Source organism: Drosophila montana, unplaced genomic scaffold, assembly GCF_035044405.1.
Source record: "Drosophila montana isolate Dmon_TW-CO22-7 unplaced genomic scaffold, ASM3504440v1 contig_3640_1, whole genome shotgun sequence".
NCBI classification, from domain to species: Eukaryota; Metazoa; Arthropoda; class Insecta; order Diptera; family Drosophilidae; genus Drosophila; species Drosophila montana.
The window spans coordinates 124,036-143,642 of NW_026998525.1; the positions used below are offsets into that span (position 1 = coordinate 124,036).

The 19,607-nt window shown below is 39.3% G+C and overlaps 3 protein-coding genes across 6 annotated transcripts in view; 1 reads left to right on the forward strand and 2 right to left on the reverse strand.

The window, feature by feature from the left end:
- Nlg2 (Neuroligin 2) overlaps positions 1 to 13,319 on the forward strand; it is a 31,368-nt gene extending 18,049 nt beyond the window's left edge. For 2 of the 3 annotated variants that reach the window (XM_064692782.1, XM_064692783.1), the window contains 11 exons: positions 4,415 to 4,647; positions 5,882 to 6,265; positions 6,322 to 6,517; positions 8,946 to 9,047; positions 9,108 to 9,303; positions 9,776 to 9,964; positions 10,036 to 10,178; positions 10,244 to 10,584; positions 10,651 to 10,809; positions 10,867 to 11,028; positions 12,170 to 13,319. In XM_064692782.1, coding sequence (XP_064548852.1) covers positions 4,415 to 4,647; positions 5,882 to 6,265; positions 6,322 to 6,517; positions 8,946 to 9,047; positions 9,108 to 9,303; positions 9,776 to 9,964; positions 10,036 to 10,178; positions 10,244 to 10,584; positions 10,651 to 10,809; positions 10,867 to 11,028; positions 12,170 to 13,170 — 3,106 coding nt within the window. In that variant the 3' untranslated portion in view covers positions 13,171 to 13,319. The remainder of the gene's footprint in view (positions 1 to 4,414; positions 4,648 to 5,881; positions 6,266 to 6,321; positions 6,518 to 8,945; positions 9,048 to 9,107; positions 9,304 to 9,775; positions 9,965 to 10,035; positions 10,179 to 10,243; positions 10,585 to 10,650; positions 10,810 to 10,866; positions 11,029 to 12,169) is intronic. The other variant, XM_064692784.1, reaches the window with a different exon arrangement.
- A 1,618-nt stretch (positions 13,320 to 14,937) lies between these two features.
- Polr1F (RNA polymerase I subunit F) lies at positions 14,938 to 15,956 on the reverse strand. Of its 2 annotated transcripts, XM_064692786.1 has the most exons (3): positions 15,652 to 15,826; positions 15,340 to 15,571; positions 14,938 to 15,277 (listed from the first exon to the last, which is right to left on the reverse strand). In XM_064692786.1, exons 1-3 carry the CDS (start codon positions 15,681 to 15,683, stop codon positions 15,059 to 15,061), a joined length of 483 nt encoding a protein of 160 aa, XP_064548856.1. In that variant the 5' UTR covers positions 15,684 to 15,826; the 3' UTR covers positions 14,938 to 15,058. The 2 variants fall into 2 exon arrangements, with proteins under 2 accessions (XP_064548856.1, XP_064548855.1); XM_064692785.1 differs by having other exon boundaries at positions 15,340 to 15,956.
- Positions 15,957 to 16,503: 547 nt separating this feature from the next.
- Positions 16,504 to 18,943, reverse strand: Wee1 (Wee1 kinase). The gene is made up of 5 exons (XM_064692807.1): positions 18,322 to 18,943; positions 17,868 to 18,204; positions 17,103 to 17,810; positions 16,903 to 17,036; positions 16,504 to 16,837 (listed from the first exon to the last, which is right to left on the reverse strand). The coding sequence occupies exons 1-5, from the start codon at positions 18,791 to 18,793 to the stop codon at positions 16,686 to 16,688; spliced, it is 1,803 nt and encodes a 600-aa protein (XP_064548877.1). The 5' UTR covers positions 18,794 to 18,943; the 3' UTR covers positions 16,504 to 16,685.
- Between the last annotated feature and the right edge of the window lie 664 nt (positions 18,944 to 19,607).

The following is a 19,607-nucleotide window of genomic DNA, read 5'->3' on the forward strand; positions in this document are numbered from 1 at the left end:
TGGGTCTTGAGTACGAAGTTTCATTTGTATGCCCTGAAAATCCATACGACAATAAACAACAAACTTCCTAAAGAACGTACTTCATTGGCTAAGGGGTATCTTCTAGTCCGGCATTGCCTGCATGCTTTCTTTTTTTTTCGGTCTTCCCCTACGTTTCGCCCAACGCAGCGCAACTTTATCAGGCTCCTGCGCCAGGCAAAAGCAATTTTAATAATTATTTTGATAATATATGTATGTATGTATACGTGAGCACGGGCACAAAGTATGTCCGGAACTTTGCACATTCATGTAATGCGGCCTTAGCCAGCTTCCGGGTCTCCACATTGTTTGCCAGATTAAAGTGCCAAGGTCTTGGCCCGGCCAATAGCCAAAAGGGCTCCTAATGAAGCTAACTCTATCTCGCGTTTATTTTACAATTAGCAGTTGGCAGCCTTTTAATATTTATCTTGCAAGACAATGCGGCAGAGCGTCGTTTAATCAGCTTAGAGCCGGTAAACGAGCTCATTTATATCAATATTTGCAGGTGCTGAGCTTAGAAACTAGCTAAGCCAACTAAATAACCCAGTTGTGCCACAAATGTTAAGCTGCTTACATTTTGCTATTAACAGTGCCCTGTTAAACAACAGCAACAAATTGTAAGCTCTTTATAACATTCTGCTATTAACAGTGTTCTGTTAAACAACAGCAACTAAATTCGAAAATATGTTTTATTATTATTACTTAAAGTAAATTTTCCCTCTGCAAACTTATAAAGCGAGCTGAAACAGTTTTTTGCTGCTTTAAAGTTATGTTCACGAAAACTTTTAACATGGTACATAATATGACTTGAAACAGGCAGCAGGCATCGGCAAAAATTCAAAGTTTTTGCATGAAAACTTTGCTTTTGTTGCCACAAAAATAATGCAACTATTCTGCGTACACATTTAAATTCAAATTAATCTAATTTTCTAGCATATAGCTATAACAAGACAAGTTTCTAGTTATATTTTTCGACCATTTGATAGCTTTTCATTATGTTCAAAATGTTTTTACAACACACAATGTAATTCTGATTATTATATTATGTACCAGTAAATATGTGGGATATATATATATATGTTGCCACAGAAACCTTCTTATTTCTATATTGTTAGAAGCCCGGCGACTTCATCTAACTAAAAACCTAAAACAACAACATTACAAGCAAAAATGTATAGAATTAAAACGATCTGTGAAAAATTTAGATTTTATAGAACAACTTTTTTGTTTATCCCAAATTCATGAAACATATCAGAAAGTCGCAGCTCAGAATGGTTTGAAATAAAATGCACTTTATAATCTAAAATATTTTTAATTTCTTTTGACTGAAAAACATTTATTCTTCTGAGATTATTAAAATAATAGATTTATGCTTATAATAGATTATTGTTTATTAAGTTGAGTTAACTTAAAGACATTTTAAAATAGTTTTTCTTTTATTTTGAGACATTTTTTTTACCCGGAAGATATTTTTATTGCTTAATCTAAGCTCTAGAATCTCTAGAACTTGATTAAAATAAAAAGGGCGTTTATTAATTTCCAATTATATCGATCTATATTGCCATTCACTTTAGAGTTATTATTTAAAAAAAAAAAGAACCAAAATGATGAGATTGCAGATTGGGCTCGATCTATAAATATAAAAATTAAAAGTATTTTATTTATTTTATTTTAATTGAAAAATGATAGCTTCTCACTTAATATAAGCACGAATGTGTGTAGACCTGAAATTAAATTCCTCACTGAAGATTTATTGCCAAAAGAAAGAAAAAAAACTATAATGTATTCTATATGTTGCCGGGCCAATTATTTTCTGATTCTGATAAAACGAGTTTGGTTTGTTTTTTTTACAATCTTTTTGATTAGTAACTTTGGCGACAGACACTGATTTGTTTAGACACAATGATTAATTAGCTTTCGCCTGCTATCCGGCAAATTGACAATTTGTCAAATATCACGTTTATTTGGCCCGCCCCTTCCCGCCCCCCTGCCCCCTCCCGCTTGTCCAGTTTGCCAATTGTCATTCGAGCATGAATAATTTTCAGACAGACTTCCAGGCCAGATGTGCGTGTATCTGGAGGCAAATCAGAGCGAAATTCAGTGGCATTTGATGAAGTCCTGTTGCTCATTTGTGGCATCTGTTGATGCTGCATAACAATGAGGCAACATTCATAAGCGGACTTCATTGACTTTTGGACTTTGTGCAGGAAGTAATTAAAGAGCAATTTGCCAGAGATTGTCAGCAAGAGGCGGGCGGGGTGGGGCGGGGCAGAGGCGCGTAGCATCTACATCACCTAACCACACACTTGTTGTGCCTGTCAGAGTCGCCAGGAATAAGTATTGCAGGAATAGATACAGGACACAGGACATAGGACAAAGCAAACTCTGCCGTGTGCATAAGTGACAAAGTGTTGCAAAACTTTTGCAATATGCCGCAAACTTTTCTTTGGATTCGTTCCGAAGCGCAGCTACTTGCAACACGGCGAATGTCTCTTCTGTAACAAAATTTTGTTGAGATCTTTCATCGAACTTTGGGCGAATCGACGCCTGACTAGGCAGGAGAGAAACAGAGCGAGAGAGAGCGAGACAGTGAGAGAGAGAGCGAATTGGAAAACTATTGAAGAACTAAGTTAGGGAACTGAAAGAAAGTCATGATTACAATTACGAGGACAAACACCGTGCAACATCGTTAATGCCAATATTTGTTCAAAACTTGGTTTCAGCGGGAATATACATATGTATATATATATATTTTATATATATTTTTGGGTACTCGAAAATGTCGTTAAAGTTCCAAATTCGTAAATCCTATTACAGAAACTTTATCCATCAAATTATAAATTTTAACAGTAGCTGCACAAATTTTGGTGAATAAACAACTAAAACAAATTAAAAAGTAATTAAACATGATTTTTCTATATACCCCGTAGTCAGGCAATGAAGAATGAGGGGTATTTTGAGACCAAGCGAATGTTTAATTTGGGGTAACTTATGTGTTAATAATTAAGTGTTAAATATTTTATATTTTGAATGAAGCTCTTGACTTTTGATTGCTCAAAAATGCAATTCATAAATATCTTCAGCGGTAGCTAAGCCCATATGTTAATTTAAAAAGCAATTAGTATTAATTATTTTTGTAAACATAAATCAAAATCAAGAAAAAACGAAATTTTTAGCTTAAATACTTCTCTAGACATGAAGATGAGAAGCAAATTTGGGAAAGCAACAAAGGTTGTCGATACGGCCGATTCTTCCTATAGAACTATATGTTATATTAGTCCAAAGTTGATTCGATTTGTCATACATTAGCTTTAGTTTTGATTAATCAAGAATATATATACCTGTGGGGATCGGAGATGTTGCCTTCTATATGCTACACATTGCATGACAGAAACATAATAAAAGTTTGTCATACTTATTTTTTGAATGATCAAGAATATATATATATACTTAATGCAATCGCAGATGTTTCCTTCTGTACGCGATTCACATTGCAAGACAGAAATAAAATAAACCCTTGAAATATTTAACATATATTTAAGTGAATATGCAACGCCTTTCCGGGCTGCGACGCTCTGATAAATGGCTTGATTTGAGGATTTCAATACAGGGTATTTGTAGAACTTTCATTCATTTATTGCTTTATTTTTGCTGCAGGCATGCCCTCTTGTACGAATGAGTACAGGGTATTTGTGGAGCATTCATTTATTTATCGCTTGTTAAGACGTTGTTATGGCAAAAAGCGAAGCCAACAAAATGCGTCGTTTAATTTGAAAGCATTTGGGCTTTCATCCGTTCAGCACGCCGTGCTGGGAAACCCGGAACCGCAAAATGTGCCAACTGATTGCGAAATGGCGAAAACTGGTAAAAAGGGAATTGTAGCTGGAAAAAAGAAAAAAAATTTTGCGCATTATTGTCTCATCAGGCAACAAACTGCTAACATTTTCCATTGTATTCTCCTTCTTTTTTTTTTTGCCTCTCCTGAGATGCTGTCGGATGAGTTGTGGGCGGGGGGGGATGGGGGCGAAGCAGAGCCGGCAAATCGTAAACAATAAAAACGTTTCGCGTCAATTGTTGTGTCATAAAATCAACATTGAAGTTTTCGCCGTGGCCAACAACTCGTCGTCTCCTCTTTGATCGATGGCATTCAACGCAAAACAATAAAATGCACAATTAATCAAAAGCAGTTGCCAATTTTGATTGATGGCTCTTAGTACTTAGTTTGGCTACGCTTCACGTTAGCCAATGAATCCTTTACGTTATCACACACACACACACACAAACACTCGGCGGAAGTAATCGGGAATAGTTTGATGCCATTAGCATTACGATGTGCCGCATATACCATACATATTTATAGTCCGTACATATTGGGGCCCATTACATCGACTTGCAGATTTATGCCACCCATAACGCCATCGACGTGGAAAACGGCCCGCAATGCGGATCGATTCTCGCCCGTTTGTCCACAAAATGTGCCCATACCGCCCAACGGGCCGGAGGCCCTGCTGGAGGTGCCGCGCGCCCGTCTCGCCCAGCTGCGACGTCTGCTGCCGCTGCTCAAGAACCAATCGGAAGACTGCTTATACCTTAATATCTATGTGCCATACGAGACGCAGCGACCGAGACGTAAGTTATGCAACAAATAAATTCAAATATCTTATAAAGTTATTAATAAAGTTAGTTGATTAAGTTTACTACAAAAAATTACCCGGCATCGCACGGGTCGAATAAATTATGTTGAAAATTTAGTAATTCGGTAAGGAAATTGTTTGTGTAATTCTCGACCACGCCAGGCAGATACAAAGTGTCTCAACCATTAAGCTTCGATCCCTAAGCTTCGATCCCCTAGGATTGGCCCAACATATATTGACTTTTTAAACAATTTGTATAGAAAAATATAAACTCTAGAAACATCTTACCAAGAGATTTCATAAACAAAAACTACAATGCCAGATTTTCTTCTAAATTTACAAAAATATATTTCTTTTATTTTGAATTTCATTGAAGTGATAAATTCATTTATTTATTTATTTTTAAAAAGTCTGACAGCATAATATTTTTTCTAAAATCTTCCATATATTCCCAAATATTTCATCCAAAATTTCAGTTTAATATTTTTTATTCAATCTTGTGTTATGTACCAAAACGATGATCTTTTGTTTTTTATTTAAAAGTTGTTTATATTTTTATAAAGTTGGTAAATTAATAGATTGCGAAATCATTTTTCTTTATAATTGTACTTAATCACATGATCAAATTTTCATTATTAAAAAAATATAAAAATTTAATTTTTCATGAAATTTTTTCTTATTTTCAATCAGTCGAAAACTGCGATTGCAGTTCATAGTTTATTTAAACAAAAATATAGTTAAATGGCTGAATACATATATTATCAATAAAATTAATGAATAATAATAAATAAATAACTGAGTAAAAACATAGCCCATCAAAATGAAAAAATTAATCGAAACGAAATGCACTTAAAAGCAATTTAACCATTTAAAGGGAAAAACTTTAAATAAAAAATGCAATAAAATAAAGGTGCAATTGGTAGTTTAATTGATAATGAAAGGGAAACAGCTCTGGGCGAACGGAAAATTAAATGAACATTTTTTACAAACAGTTCGAATGATGACAGAGGGGGAAGGGGAGTTGGGCATATCGATGGCAGCGAAACTCTCAATTCCGTAGTGCATTGCAGTTGATTTAAGGAATTACTGCAAGCGCTGCAGAATTGGCAGCTCCGTTTGCCGCAGACAACATATGGAAGCCGTTCGCGAATCGGAACTCATCGGATGAACACGGAAGATATAGATACATATAACTTAAATTAAACCTTTAAAATATGTTTCTTTTTTAGCGGTTGCCAACGCTAGTTCGAGTACCAGTTCCACTTCCAGTTCCGGTTCCAATTCCGATGCGATGCTGTCCACTGTGGTGTTCATACACGGCGAATCCTTCGACTGGAACTCGGGCAATCCCTACGATGGCTCCGAACTGGCCGCCCATGGCAACGTCATCGTTGTGACAATCAATTTTCGGCTCGGCATCTTCGGTTTCCTCAAGACCGGCGGCAAGGAGAGCGCCCAGGGCAACTTCGGTCTAATGGATCTGGTCGCCGGCCTGCACTGGCTCAAGGAGAACCTGCCCGCCTTCGGTGGCAATCCGCAGAGCATAACCCTGCTCGGCTACGGCACCGGAGCTGTGCTGGCCAACATCTTGGCCGTCTCGCCCGTGGCTAGTGGTGGGTCCTTTGCCCTAACTTAACCTATTGATTGGATTCATTGTGGATTCGTTTAGATCTGATACAACGCGCGGTGCTCATAAGCGGCACTGCCCTCTCGCCCTGGGCCATACAGAAGAACCCGCTGTTTGTCAAGCGACGCGTCGCCGAGCAGACTGGTTGCCATGGTGACATGCTCTACGATGATCTGGCGCCCTGTTTGCGCACCAAAAGCGTCGCCGAATTGCTTTCAGTTAAGATCGATCATCCGCGGTGAGTGAAATTGATGCCTTTTAGGGGCTTACATCTAAAGTTAGCTCTTTAAATTATTAGTTTAAATGTATACGAGTTATGGGGGTGGGAAATCTCGACCAATGTCTATATAGGATATTTGAGGGTACCATTTTTACATGAATTTAGACCAAAACTAATGTTGCCAGATTTATATGTTGAATTGATCTAAAGGTCAAACCATGAACAAAGAGCCAAACCTCGTGGAAATCGGGTGAGATTTGACCGAGTTAGGGGGATGGGTAATTTTGACCTACATGTGTCTATATAGCATATTTGAGGGTACCATTTTAACATGAATTTTGACAAAGAATAATGTTGCCAGATTTAGATGCCAAATTGATCTAAAGGTGAACCCATGAACAATAAGCCAAACTTTATGAAAATTGGTTGAGTTTTGACCGAGTTATGGGGATGGGTAATTTTGACCTACATATGTCTACATAGGATATTTAAGGGATATTTGAGGGTACCATATTTACATGAATTTAGACCAAGAATAATATTTCCAGATTTAGATGCCACATTTATCTAAAGGTCAAACCATGAACAAAGAGCCAAACCGTATGAAAATCGGCTGAGTTTTGGCAGAGTTATGGGGGTGGGAAATTTTGACCTATGGGAATATAGGATATTTGAGGGTACCATTTTCAGATTTAGATGCCAAATCGATCCAAGTTATGGGGGCAGGAAATTTTGACCTATGTCTTATAATAGTAAGCTTATATGGAATCAAGTATATAATAATACAAGTACTTTGTACGAAGTCATAGAGGTATTATATATATGTGTGTGTGTATGTATGTGTGTTTGGGCGTATGTGTGTTAGTGTATGCATGCATGTGTGTATGCATTTTTGAATATATGTACGCATGCATGTTTGTTTTGTAATACCAAACGCAGACCAAGCTTATTTGACGCTATGACGCAAATTTAAATAAAACGATTTTAAACCAACTACTCTCCTCCTCGATTCTCAAGAATTCAAGTAGGCTCTGCGGTTTTTCATGCTTAGCTAGTAGTGTAGTATTTTTTTTGGCCTTTTTTTTGTTGTTTTTTTGTGTTGTTTTTTTGTGTTGTTTTTTTGTGTTGTTTTTTTGTGTTGTTTTTTTGTGTTGTTTTTTTGTGTTGTTTTTTTGTGTTGTTTTTTTGTGTTGTTTTTTTGTGTTGTTTTTTTGTGTGTATATGTATGAATATTTCTATGTTTGTATGTTTGTATGTTTGTATGTTTGTATGTTTGTATGTTTATATGTTTATATGTTTATATGTTTATATGTTTATATGTTTATATGTTTATATGTTTATATGTTTATATGTTTATATGTTTGTATGTACATATGTACATATGTATATATGTATATATGTATATATGTATATATGTATGTATGTATGTATGTATGTATGTATGTATGTATGTATGTATGTATGTATGTATGTATGTATGTATGTATGTATGTATGTATGTATGTATGTATGTATGTATGTATGTATGTATGTATGTATGTATGTATGTATGTATGTATGTATGTATGTATGTATGTATGTATGTATGTATGTATGTATGTATGTATGTATGTATGTATGTATGTATGTATGTATGTATGTATGTATGTATGTATGTATGTATGTATGTATGTATGTATGTATGTATGTATGTATGTATGTATGTATGTATGTATGTATGTATGTATGTATGTATGTATGTATGTATGTATATATATATGTATGTATGTATGTATGTATGTATGTATGTATGTATTTATTTATGTATGTATGTATGTATGTATGTATGTATATATGTATGTATATATGTATGTATGTATGTATATATGTATGTATATATGTGTGTATGTATGTATGTATGTATGTATGTATGTATGTATGTATGTATGTATGTATGTATGTATGTATGTATGTATGTATGTATGTATGTATGTATATATGTATGTATGTATGTATGTATGTATGTGTGTATGTATGTATGTATGTATGTATGTATGTATGTATGTATGTATGTATGTATGTATGTGTGTATGGGTGTATGTATGTGTGTATGGGTGTATGTGTGTATGTATGTATGTATGTATGTATGTATGTATGTAGGTGTGTATGTGTGTATGTGTGTATGTATGTTTGTGAAACACCCCTCAAATGAATTCGAACAAAGATCTTCAAAAATGAGGTAACTACAGTGAAAATTAATCAGTCAGGACAAACAGTTTAATATATATAGATAATGCCAACTGATTGAAATGGATTTTCGATTTCAGTTGTAGTTATTTTATTATTTCCAAAATTGAGTTACAGAGTATTGTAAATCCTTTCGCAATCTCTCGGCAATTCCTTGAGTATTTTTCTCCACAATTAATATAGAATTTCTTAACAAGCTCTATAAACTGCTTTCTTTTAGCTTTCTGGTTGGCTTTGCTCCTTTTGTGGATGGCACTGTCATAACGCCCAACACGGATGCCATGTCCAGCACTTCTCTGCCCCTGGGCTCAGCTATTGTTAGGTTAGTCGAAACGCAACGAAAGTAAACCCTTAAGCTAGCCTTTGTTTTTGCCGCACACAGTACTTCAGGAATTGAATATGCCAACTTTCCCAAACGCGACCTCATCTTCTGTCTAACGTCTGTGGAATCCTATCTGGATTTGAGCGCGCAGGATCTGGAGTTTGGCTTCAATGAGACGCGCCGGGATCGCATATTGCGTACATTTGTCCGCAATAATTTTCACTACCATTTGAACGAGATATTCGCCGTGCTAAAGGTAATTTAGACGATAAAAGCATAGAAGAATGATAAAGAAAAATTGTAAAAAAAGAGTGAAAGCCATGGTTCAAACCTTGAAAAACCAAGAACACTAAGGCGAGGCGCTGGATCGAACCGTGAAACGAACTGTTGAATATATGTAGAATTAATTTTATATGAATTAATTAGATGTATTACAAATTATAAAAAATGTTGGGAGTTTAGTTTTGAACCAGAAAATCCAGTTTCACAGATATGAGAAAAGAAGACGGCATTATTTCGAACCGTGAAACGGACTATTGAATATATGTAGAATAAATGTTATATGAATTAATTTGTTGTATTAAAAGTTAGATTAGGTTTGAACCAGAAACTGGATTCACAGATTTGAGAAAAGAAGACGTGGATTTGTTTCGAACCGCCAAACATTTTTGTTTAGCTTAAACTTTAAGGCTTAAACTTTGATAAAAGTTTTTGCATTTGATTTGCAGAACGAGTACACGGACTGGGAGAAGGCCATCAGGAATCCGTTGAGCGCTCGGGATGCGACGCTGCAGTTCCTCAGCGATGGGCACACGGCCTCGCCTCTGATTAAATTGGGCTATATGCACAGTTTGCGTGGCGGTCGCACGTATTTTGTGCACTTTAAGCATCGCACCATTGAGGAGGAATATCCACAGGTGGGTACACAACGATACGCAGCGATGACCTCTTAACCTTGACCTGCTGCTGCTGCTTGATTCATTGACAGCGAACTGGTTCGGTGCGCGGCGAAGATGTGCCTTTCTGGCTGGGCTTGCCAGTCTCTCCGCTATTTCCACACAACTACACAGCGCAGGAGCGTCAAATTGGAAGACTAATGCTGCGCTATCTGGCCAACTTCGCCAAGACTGGGTATGTCCCTTGACCTGTGACCTGTGACCCGAGCTGTCTCTAACTGTTTTGCCTTGCACACTCAGCAATCCGAACCAATCAACGCCCGGCCCCGCCCAGCTGCCGGCCACCAGCCAGAGCCGTGCACCTGTGCACCTGCAACGCAAGCGCTCGGCGCCCAGATACCAGGATGCGCTAGGGACCGGCAAAGCCCTCAACCTGGCCGTCATCTACAATCAGCGTCGCAGCAATGCGATGCACGAGAAACGCTCCTATTTCCGGCGGCGTTTGCGCAGCAACGAGGGACCCGCTCCACAGCCGGAGCTGGACGCAATGAGCACTGAGCACGAGGTGGGCAGCTATGAGGGGGATGAGCTGCCCTTCTGGGATGCCTACGACGTGGTCAATCAGCTGTACATTGAGCTGGGTAAGCCACACACACACACAGTCACATGTGCATAGAAGACCAATAAAAACTCTTCCCCCCCCCCAGCAGGCAACAAGGCCAACATTCAATCCCATTATCGCGGCCACAAGTTGTCCATGTGGCTCAACCTGATACCGCAGCTGCATCGTCATTTCAACATCAACGATCAGTCCATGCGGCATCATCAGTTCCAGGATGATCTCAACAGCCGGGATCTCTATGAAGGTAAACACGCCGATTGTGCGTAATTCTAAAGTCACCTTTTTTGTGGACTTATTCCAGGTGTTGTGCGTCCCCAGCTGCAAACGAAGCCCGCGGACGATGACAACATCATAATTATCCAAACGGGCCGAACCACAACTGCCCCGCCGCCGCCAGCCCAAAAGCATGAAAATACGAATGCAACAAATGCTTTGAGCGCCACAGGTGCAACTGCAACAACAGGTAACATGTGGAAAATTCGAAAAGCTTTTATTTTGCTCAACAGGTGCGGCTCCACTTTGATTTTACTCAACTTCTGCGTGTTCCTCTTGGCAAAGCTGCAGGTCAAAGTTATAATAGCTTTTTAACTGCCAGTTAAATATTTTAGAGTTGCCAACTTGGAAAAAAAGACACGAACTGACAGCTAAACAGGAATTTTAGATATAAAAAATAAACAAATTTTTTTTGTGGAGTATGTTTGAGATGAAGCTCAACTATATTTTAGGTGAGGTTCAAGGTCCAGTTCATGATTATAATATAATAGCCTTTTAACTGGCTGTTAAATATTTAAGAGTTGCCACCTTGCAAAAATACATGAACTAACGAAAATTTTAGATATTATTATAAAAAAATATATATTATTTTTAGATATTATAGAGAATGTTTGAGATGAAGCTCAACTACATTTAATGTGCGGTTCAAGGTCCGGTGCATGGTAATAATTAAAATGGGAATTTCAGCTTTAAGGCCTCATTTTTAAAAGTGATTTTCCAAAAATATCAGAATTAAGTACTTCATTTAGAAATATTGAAGATAACAATTAATGATATATATATCCAAATGGAATTTTTCTTATTTTTACCCTTATAGAGGGTATTGTAATTACTTCATATAATGTGCAACGCATAGACGGAGACATCTTCTACCCCATAATATATATTTTTCCTTTATCTGTATCAACAGCCGAGTCTGTCCATCTTGACTAGTCTTTAAGTTTTGCATAGGCTGAAGTACATATGTCGGAACCGGGAGGATCGGACCACTGCATCATATAGTTGACACAGGAACGATCGGTTGAAATTTAAAAGTTTTTTTGGACTAGTAAACCACCTATTAAAATTATGCCAAGTAAATCTATAGGTCGAAGAATGAGATTTTTTATGAACATGGAAAAACATGAAGAACATATCGGAAATTTACATAGTTAAAAGAAAAGTGGACTTAGCAGTGGAAAAATGTCTATTAAAAAACTCAAGATTTTATTTTTTTTATTTTGCTTTGGTTACTTCAAAGTAACTCAGATTTAAGAACGGATACGAATCCTACAATCTTAGAAACTAAGGAGTGATTAATTTCGCGAAATTCCCTTTGTTGTTTCTTTTAGAATGTGGCATCGATGGCGCCCTGTCCGTATCGGAGTTGACCACAACTCAAGCGCCGAAGGACAATCGCACACAGCACACGCAAGTGGAGACGCACAAGGATCTGGCGACGGCATCGACGGGCATCATTGGCAATCTGGAGCTGCTGCGCCGCCTGAGCGGCAAGCAGTTCCAAAGCTATACCACAGCATTGATAGCCACCGTGGCCGTTGGCTGTTTCCTGCTCATACTCAATGTGCTGATCTTTGCGGGCATCTATCATCAGCGGGAGAAACGGGCGCGCGATGCCAAAACCAAGGAGGAGCTGCAGGATAGCGATACCAGCAAAAACTCGAGCATACTGAAGCTCAATGCCGCCGGATCCGGCGATGCGGCGATGGGCAGTGATGCATACACGCTGAGCGGCGCCGTGGTGGACACCAAGGGCGGCATGGGCATGGTCTTTGGCGAGTACAGCTGCTACGATGAGAAGACAAAGCAGCTGAAGGAGGAGCAGCTGCTGGTGGAGCTACCGCCGCACCCGCACCCGCACCCGGCGCAAACAACACTTCTGATGGACAACTGGGAGGCGTGCTCGACCAGCACGCTGGATCTGCTCAAGACGCGGCCAGCCGCGGCACAGCCGACCACCGGCCCCCACATCGAAATGGTCAGCTACAATGCGCTGCCGGCGATGGTCGAAACAAATCCGGCGCAATCAGGCAGCAAGCGCGGCTCCTTTCTGGACACCAGCGGGCAGCTGCAGTTCGATTACGCGGTCCAGTCGTCGGATCAAATGTCCTTCAAGGCCATCGAGGAGGCGGTCAAGGCAGCGGCCAGCGGCGATTCGGACATCATGCGAGACGATGATATACCAGAACCGCCGCCACCGCCGCGTTCCTTTCTAGCTGCCCAGCAGCAGCAGCAGCAAATGGGCATCCTGCGACAGGCGGGGGCTGCGGGCGGCGCCAGCAGCTCCGGCAGCGGCAAGAAACGTGTACATATTCAGGAAATCTCTGTCTAATCAGCTGTGGCTCTCAACTAAGCTTATGGAATTTCAATCTAACTCGCAAGCGCTCCAAGTGCTTGAACCTACCCGCTTTAACTATACTTTCCATAACCCATCTACGACTTTCTCCCGTACTCAAAAAAGGATTTAGACTAAATCTAAAAGATTCGCCACAATATGAAAAATGGTCTTTATTTTAGAAAGTTTTCTTGTTTCGAAGAAAAATAAACTAATTAGAAAAACATTTTTTAAATACAAAAAACTTTACTAAAATTAGATGTTTCTCATTTTGGGACGAGTTTTTTGAAAATTTAGAAAACAACTTTTTTGAGTGTCGAAACTTTTCTTAATTAGTTCTTACTTCGACGTAGTTGTTTCCAAAAATTTGTTAAGAATATGTGTATTTGTGTACTTATTGTCTGTTTGTACATTATGTAAATGTTCCTTGTAGTCGAGTCGCGTGCATAAACTAATCAGAATATGTAGGCCTCATCAACTATATATATATATATATATATATTGATATTATATCGTATTGAGATTGTTTTCTATATGTGTGTGTATAGTTTATATTTATTTGACGTACGGTTAAGTATTTCATATTTTATTATTACACATTTGCTTGTTATGTATTTGATAAATAGCGAAATCAAAAATAAATAAATTAAAGTAAATATATGTACAAGTAACAAGCTTTTAAATGATTATAACTAAATACCATATACACATATTTATAATACACATAATGTATTTACGAGTAATTGTATTGTAAAATATTGAATCTATTTGTATGAAAAACACATGTAATAAAATATACTTATGTATACTGGGCATTTTTATGATATTGAAAAAAACCCAACAATTTTTACTTATTCGACTAACAAAACCAGCTAGACTACAAAGTCTTAGCCTTAACCAGTTGCGAATTATTAACATAGTGTAAAAATCATTTATGATTTATTGCCTTTTTCTCTTAATTGAACTTGACAAATTTTTATATTAAACAATTCATCTATAAATTTAGAATGCATGTTGTAGATTGTAGCCGGGTATATACAATTCTCAGACTAGGAAACTATTGTCCCAAGGATTGGATTGCCGGTTTTATCAGCATAGCGACAAGCCTTGATCAGACGCAGTGCCTCACCCACAGAACGCGTCACAAACAGATCTGATGGTCGCCTGGCGTATAATACCGCTGGGATCGATGATGAAATGGGTGCGAAGGCTGTGACCCAGCTTGGGCATATAAACACCTAAGTCCTCACTTTTCTTGTGCGTCAAATCTGACAGGAATGGTATCCTTATATTACCCAGACCGCTGATCCTTTTGCGGAGGACGAGTCAACGCTGCAGGCAATAGCCAAAGCATTCTGTTTTCGGAACTCATCCAGACGTTCCAAAATTGCTGATACTTCTATGGGACAAACCGAGAAGAAGCGAAGGGGATACAAAAGTAGTTAAACGTATTTGCCAGCGTATTAGGGAAGTGAGATTGTGACAAGTTTCTTGTTAACCACAGCTGTTCTTTCAAAATACGGCGCCTTGTGTTGGTATTGTTTCTGCCTGTAGTGCTTGCATTCTATTGCGCTGGAGAACTCCAGTTCCCATTAGTATGTGAATGAGCAGCAGGGCCAGCAATGAGACTGTCTTGCATCCAATCTGTTTTTATAGACGACTCCAAATGGGGCTATGCAATCATTTCGGCTTTACATCTTTGGGTTTAATATGCTGTTCACTTCGATGCCATTGGGCAGCTAATTTTAAGATTTGGGATTGGAGTTGTTAACTATTAAACATATTTACAGTTTGTATTTGTAAAACTCAACGTGCTAGATTCTAAATTGTTGCTCATATCATATCTTAAATGTAATTTGTACCAATACGCAGAATTTTGTTAGGTCTACACGGGCTCTGATTTTATTTTTTTGATCTTTTTCAATTTTTCCACAACTTTGTCAGCTTCTGCCGTTTGCTTACGCTTTTGGGCCTTTTTCTTTGGCGCCGGCGTATCGACTTCTATGCTGGGCTCCATTTTGATTAGTTCTACCAGAGCATCTAGCTCCACGTGGGTTTCCGTATGCTCGGGTTCCTCGTCCTCTTCAAATTTGATGGTTTTGTTCTGGTAAAGCATTAGAGTTAAGACTTGTCTACAGACTTGCAGGTATGGATTTCTGGACTTACCAAAGGATCGGTCTCCTCAAGCAACAGTTCGCCCTCAATAAAGGGCATGACATTAGCTATGTTAAAGTCCTTGATTCGGAACTTGATTTCCTGATCCATGACAATGCCCTCTCTGCTTTGCTTCTTATTCGTAAATCGAATGGTTGTGTTGAACACTCTGTAGATGATGACACTGATTTGATGCTTGGATATGTGCCGGACAACGCCATGGAGCACCGCACCCGCCACTGGCCTGAACACATAGAAGTCGGCATTAATAAGCAAGTGCATGATGGGATCATCGGCGCGTAACGCTGCCGTTTGACCTAGCACCTTGATGTTCTTGATGCCCAGCACAATTCCATTCACGTTGGCATCGTATATGCCCACCTTGGTGCGGACGAGCAGCTCATGCAGCGCATGCTTGAAGTTAGCCATGCCGTATGCACCCATGCCCAGGTGCAGGTCTGTTTTAACACAACGCACGCACGATTCCGGGTTGGCGGCATACTCTTCCAGCTCTGAAGTGGAAAACTTTATGTATTTCTGAAGTATTTTGGCCATTCTGTTTAAATATTGGCTGAAGCACTGGTAACCACATGAGTTTCTGGTGTTGCTCAATAAAGTATTTGCCCCGCCACTGGGACTGTGTCAACCCTACACGTTGCACATCTCAAAATAAAAAACAATCGAATCCAACACTTCCCGATTACAACTAATAGATATATAGAAAATATATCGATAGCTCTGCATACTGACGCATTGCGTTTTTAGGGGTTGTTATGTTCAAACACAGGAAATGATCGGGAATGTGGTAGAACTGCGGAGAACAATGTAATTATCATATGAAATGTTTTTGAATTGAATAGGATTCGTTGGAACGTTCTCTTCCTTTGTAGAACATCTGAGAACAATTAAAACAAAATAGATATGCCATTTAAGTGGATAGCATTCGTTTTATTCGCGAATGGAATGTTCTTAAAAATGTTCGCCTTCAATTTAACATAATAAATAGTTTAATTACGAAAACAATACATACTATTTTACAGTTATAACTCAAAATATATACAAAAATGTTGGGGTTTTTAAAAAAAATTAAGATTAAAGGCAATACCTTATTACGCGTCTTTTTTATTCAAGAAATTTCACTGAGTTGAGAAATATAGATATAGCATTCATCCGGTGTTTTCTTTTTTTTTTGTTGATAGAATAGGAACAGAACCCTCAACGATATTGAGGCGTTTGCAAATCGAAATTGGCAACAACTTATAGCTATGATACATGCTTAAATTAACAAGAATGTGAGCTTAGTTCACGTTGAATGCGGAAGAGTTTAGTGCCGGCGTATAGCTGAATTTTGTATATTGTCAAACGTTGGTAATGACATTCTTGTTTCGATCACCCAGATTATTAAATTTTGCATGCGACACAAACGGAGTGCGCATGCGCCGCGTGAAGGAGCGCAGACAGCGTTGACCGTCCAGGGGTTCCGGTGTGTTTGCAGCCGCTAGCATGGACACTACAATGGGAGGCGACACCAAATTAGATATTATGACTATATAGAGATTGCCTGTACACACTCACCACGTTGTTCGAGCAGTTTAATTTGTTTCTTTGCCTCCCTTAACTTGTTCATTAGTATCTCGTTCTTGCGCTTCTCCACCGTCAGCTCCAGTCCTAGCTGCAATTTACTCTTGGAGTCGACTGCGCTCAGAATTCTGTCGGCATGAATAAACCAAATTTAGCATATAATCAATACATATTATTTATAAATTTGTACTTACGGATGACTATAGATGGACATGGAGCTAGGCCTCTCGTTGGGCTCTGGATGCATCATTTGCGCAATCAGCTCGTTGAAGTCCTTGCTTAGCGTTGGAATAGCAGGCACCTCGCCGTTGCGCAGCTTGTGCCACTCGGGTCCGTTCTTTGGCAGCGGTCCACCACCGGCGACCTCAAAGAGCGTAATGCCCAGCGAGAAAATGTCGGCCTTGAACAGATTGCTATAGTCTTCCTGCAGTATTTCCTTGGGCAAGTAACGACAATCGCCCTCCTCAACATGCGGTTCGTTCACAGACGTCACATGCCCCAAGTCACCAATTTTGTACGTGACGAGATTCTCGGAGCTGCGCAATTCCTCATATACGCTATCCATGCCATCATCGTCTCTGCCGCCCTGCTGCTGTGCGGCGCTGCCCAGTTTGTGTGCCGTGGGATTCATTGTGGAAAAGATATTCTCCGGCTTGATGTCCATGTGCACCAAATCATTGGAATGTATGTAGCGCAAGCCTTCGATCACATGCATTAGCAATATCTTTAGCTCGGATTCGCCCAGGCAGTGCTCCTGGATGCGCGCATGGAGGCTGCCGCCATCACAAAATTCATTTTGTATTAACATATGATCGTCCTCCGCCCAGGCCGAATAGTAGCGCACCACATTATCGTGCTTGCCCAGCACCGCATGCGCCCAGACCTCGTTCAACGCACGCTTTCTAGAGAATCAGGATTTTAGTAAGAAGTATTTGGGATTGGGATTCGGGGCAACTTACTCGAATGAACTGCCTGCTACGGGCTTTTTGCTCTTCTTAATTGCATAGATGCAACCATCCAGCCGGTTAACGCACTGAAAGACGACTCCAAACTCACCCACACCAATTACGCTGACCTGCATGAACTCGCGCTTGAAGCGACTGATGTTTGTGTCATGCAACGCCAAACGTTTGGGCGCCTGCTGAAGTATCTCCCGCGTGGGATCGATGCCGTTCGTCTCCTGTGTGCCATCCTCGTCAGCGGGATCGCTGAGTAGAAACCTCTGCATGGCGCTCACATTGAGATTCTCACGTCCGAATTGAGTGCGACAACGCTTCTTGTTGTGCGCCATCAGACCTGAAGGGAAGACATTTGTATATGGATTAGAGTCGAATGTGGATACTCTTTTGCCATATGTCCTGTACACTACTGAGTCGATCTTTATGAACTAATGTATATACGTTTGGCACTCACTGTCTGGTGTGAAGGGATTTACATTGGCCGTGTCCTGTGGTTGCATGCTTCTGTGATTATGCAGAGGAAGCGAGCGTGGACGTTCTATCAACTTATATACTTCCTCGCGTCTGGTGGCATTCACCGCTGCGGCGGCGGCTGATAGGTGATTGCTGCAGTTGGTCGTTGACTTTTGCAGTATGGTTTTTGGCGTTGCTGGTGTGTTGAAAAGACGGAGTGCGCGTACTTTTTGGCATGGTGGGGACATGTCCATGTCTCGCGCGGCATCGTTCGGTTTCTTTTTGTGTTGCGGACTTTCCTGTCGATCCTTGTCAAAATCGTCGTCGGCGAAGCGCAATTTGCGTGGATTAAATACAAGCGGCGATGGGGAGCGCGAACGCATCTCGACGCTAGAGTCGAGTTGCTCGAGCGAAGTGTCGTCCGCACTGATGACGCTCGTTTCGTGCTTGGACAAGCGAAAAGCCATTGCCATTGCAATTACAAGAGTACGATTGCCACACACTTCACCAAATTGCTGAACTGAACTTTTTATTGATCGCTTTGAAATATTTATCAAGTTCAAAAAATAAACAAAACAAAAACACGAAACAGTATTAAGTGTAGGAATGCGAAGCGCAATTGATCTTATATCGATATATGCGTGTATCGATTACTGTGTGATAGTGCCGGTACGAATTCTTCGCGTTATTAAATATATCGATATTTTTATATCGGCATCAAGACGCACAGGGTTTCTTTGACTGATATTTGGCAGCATTGGAATTTTTTCGAATTTTTGTTATTAACCGAAAGATCTTCGAATACGTGCAGATACGACTCTCAACGAAACATTTTATTTTATGAAATGTGGAAAAAGTCAAGCAACCCAACATTTAAGAATCTCCATCGGCTTAGTTTTTTTAATAAGAGACCGATGCTAAGAATCGTGAAAATAAAGCCCGATTTCATATAATCTTTTATGAAATATAACTTAAAAACCGGGTTAAATGTCTCAAGAGACCACAAATGTAGTCCAAAAATAATGCCAAGCTTTCAAACCGACGGGTATTCATATAATCCACATCGTCTGAAATACAGATTTCCCGCCATAGATTTAAAAAGCAGCCAATTTTTTTTGGCATTTGATTTATTGATTGAATATTAATGTATTGTAGGTTCTCTACGCATCTGCTACATACAAATACGCATTTCAAAAAATTCATACATTATTATTATAATACTTAACTATGACGTAATGTATGAGAAATCTGAATTTGCAATAATTTTGCTTAATTAATATGAATATT

Bases quoted from the DNA above. Each gene is read 5' to 3' on its own strand.
- Wee1 (XM_064692807.1), bottom strand. From the start codon at position 18,793: ATGGCAATGGCTTTTCGCTTGTCCAAGCACGAAACGAGCGTCATCAGT. The intron at 18,205-18,321 runs GTGAGTGCCAAA...TCTTCCCTTCAG, and splicing joins AAATCCCTTCACACCAGACA to GTCTGATGGCGCACAACAAG. The intron at 16,838-16,902 runs GTGAGTGTGTAC...CTCCCATTGTAG, and splicing joins TAAACTGCTCGAACAACGTG to TGTCCATGCTAGCGGCTGCA.
- Polr1F (XM_064692785.1), bottom strand. From the start codon at position 15,882: ATGGCCAAAATACTTCAGAAATACATAAAGTTTTCCACTTCAGAGCTG. The intron at 15,278-15,339 runs GTAAGTCCAGAA...ATGCTTTACCAG, and splicing joins TTGAGGAGACCGATCCTTTG to AACAAAACCATCAAATTTGA.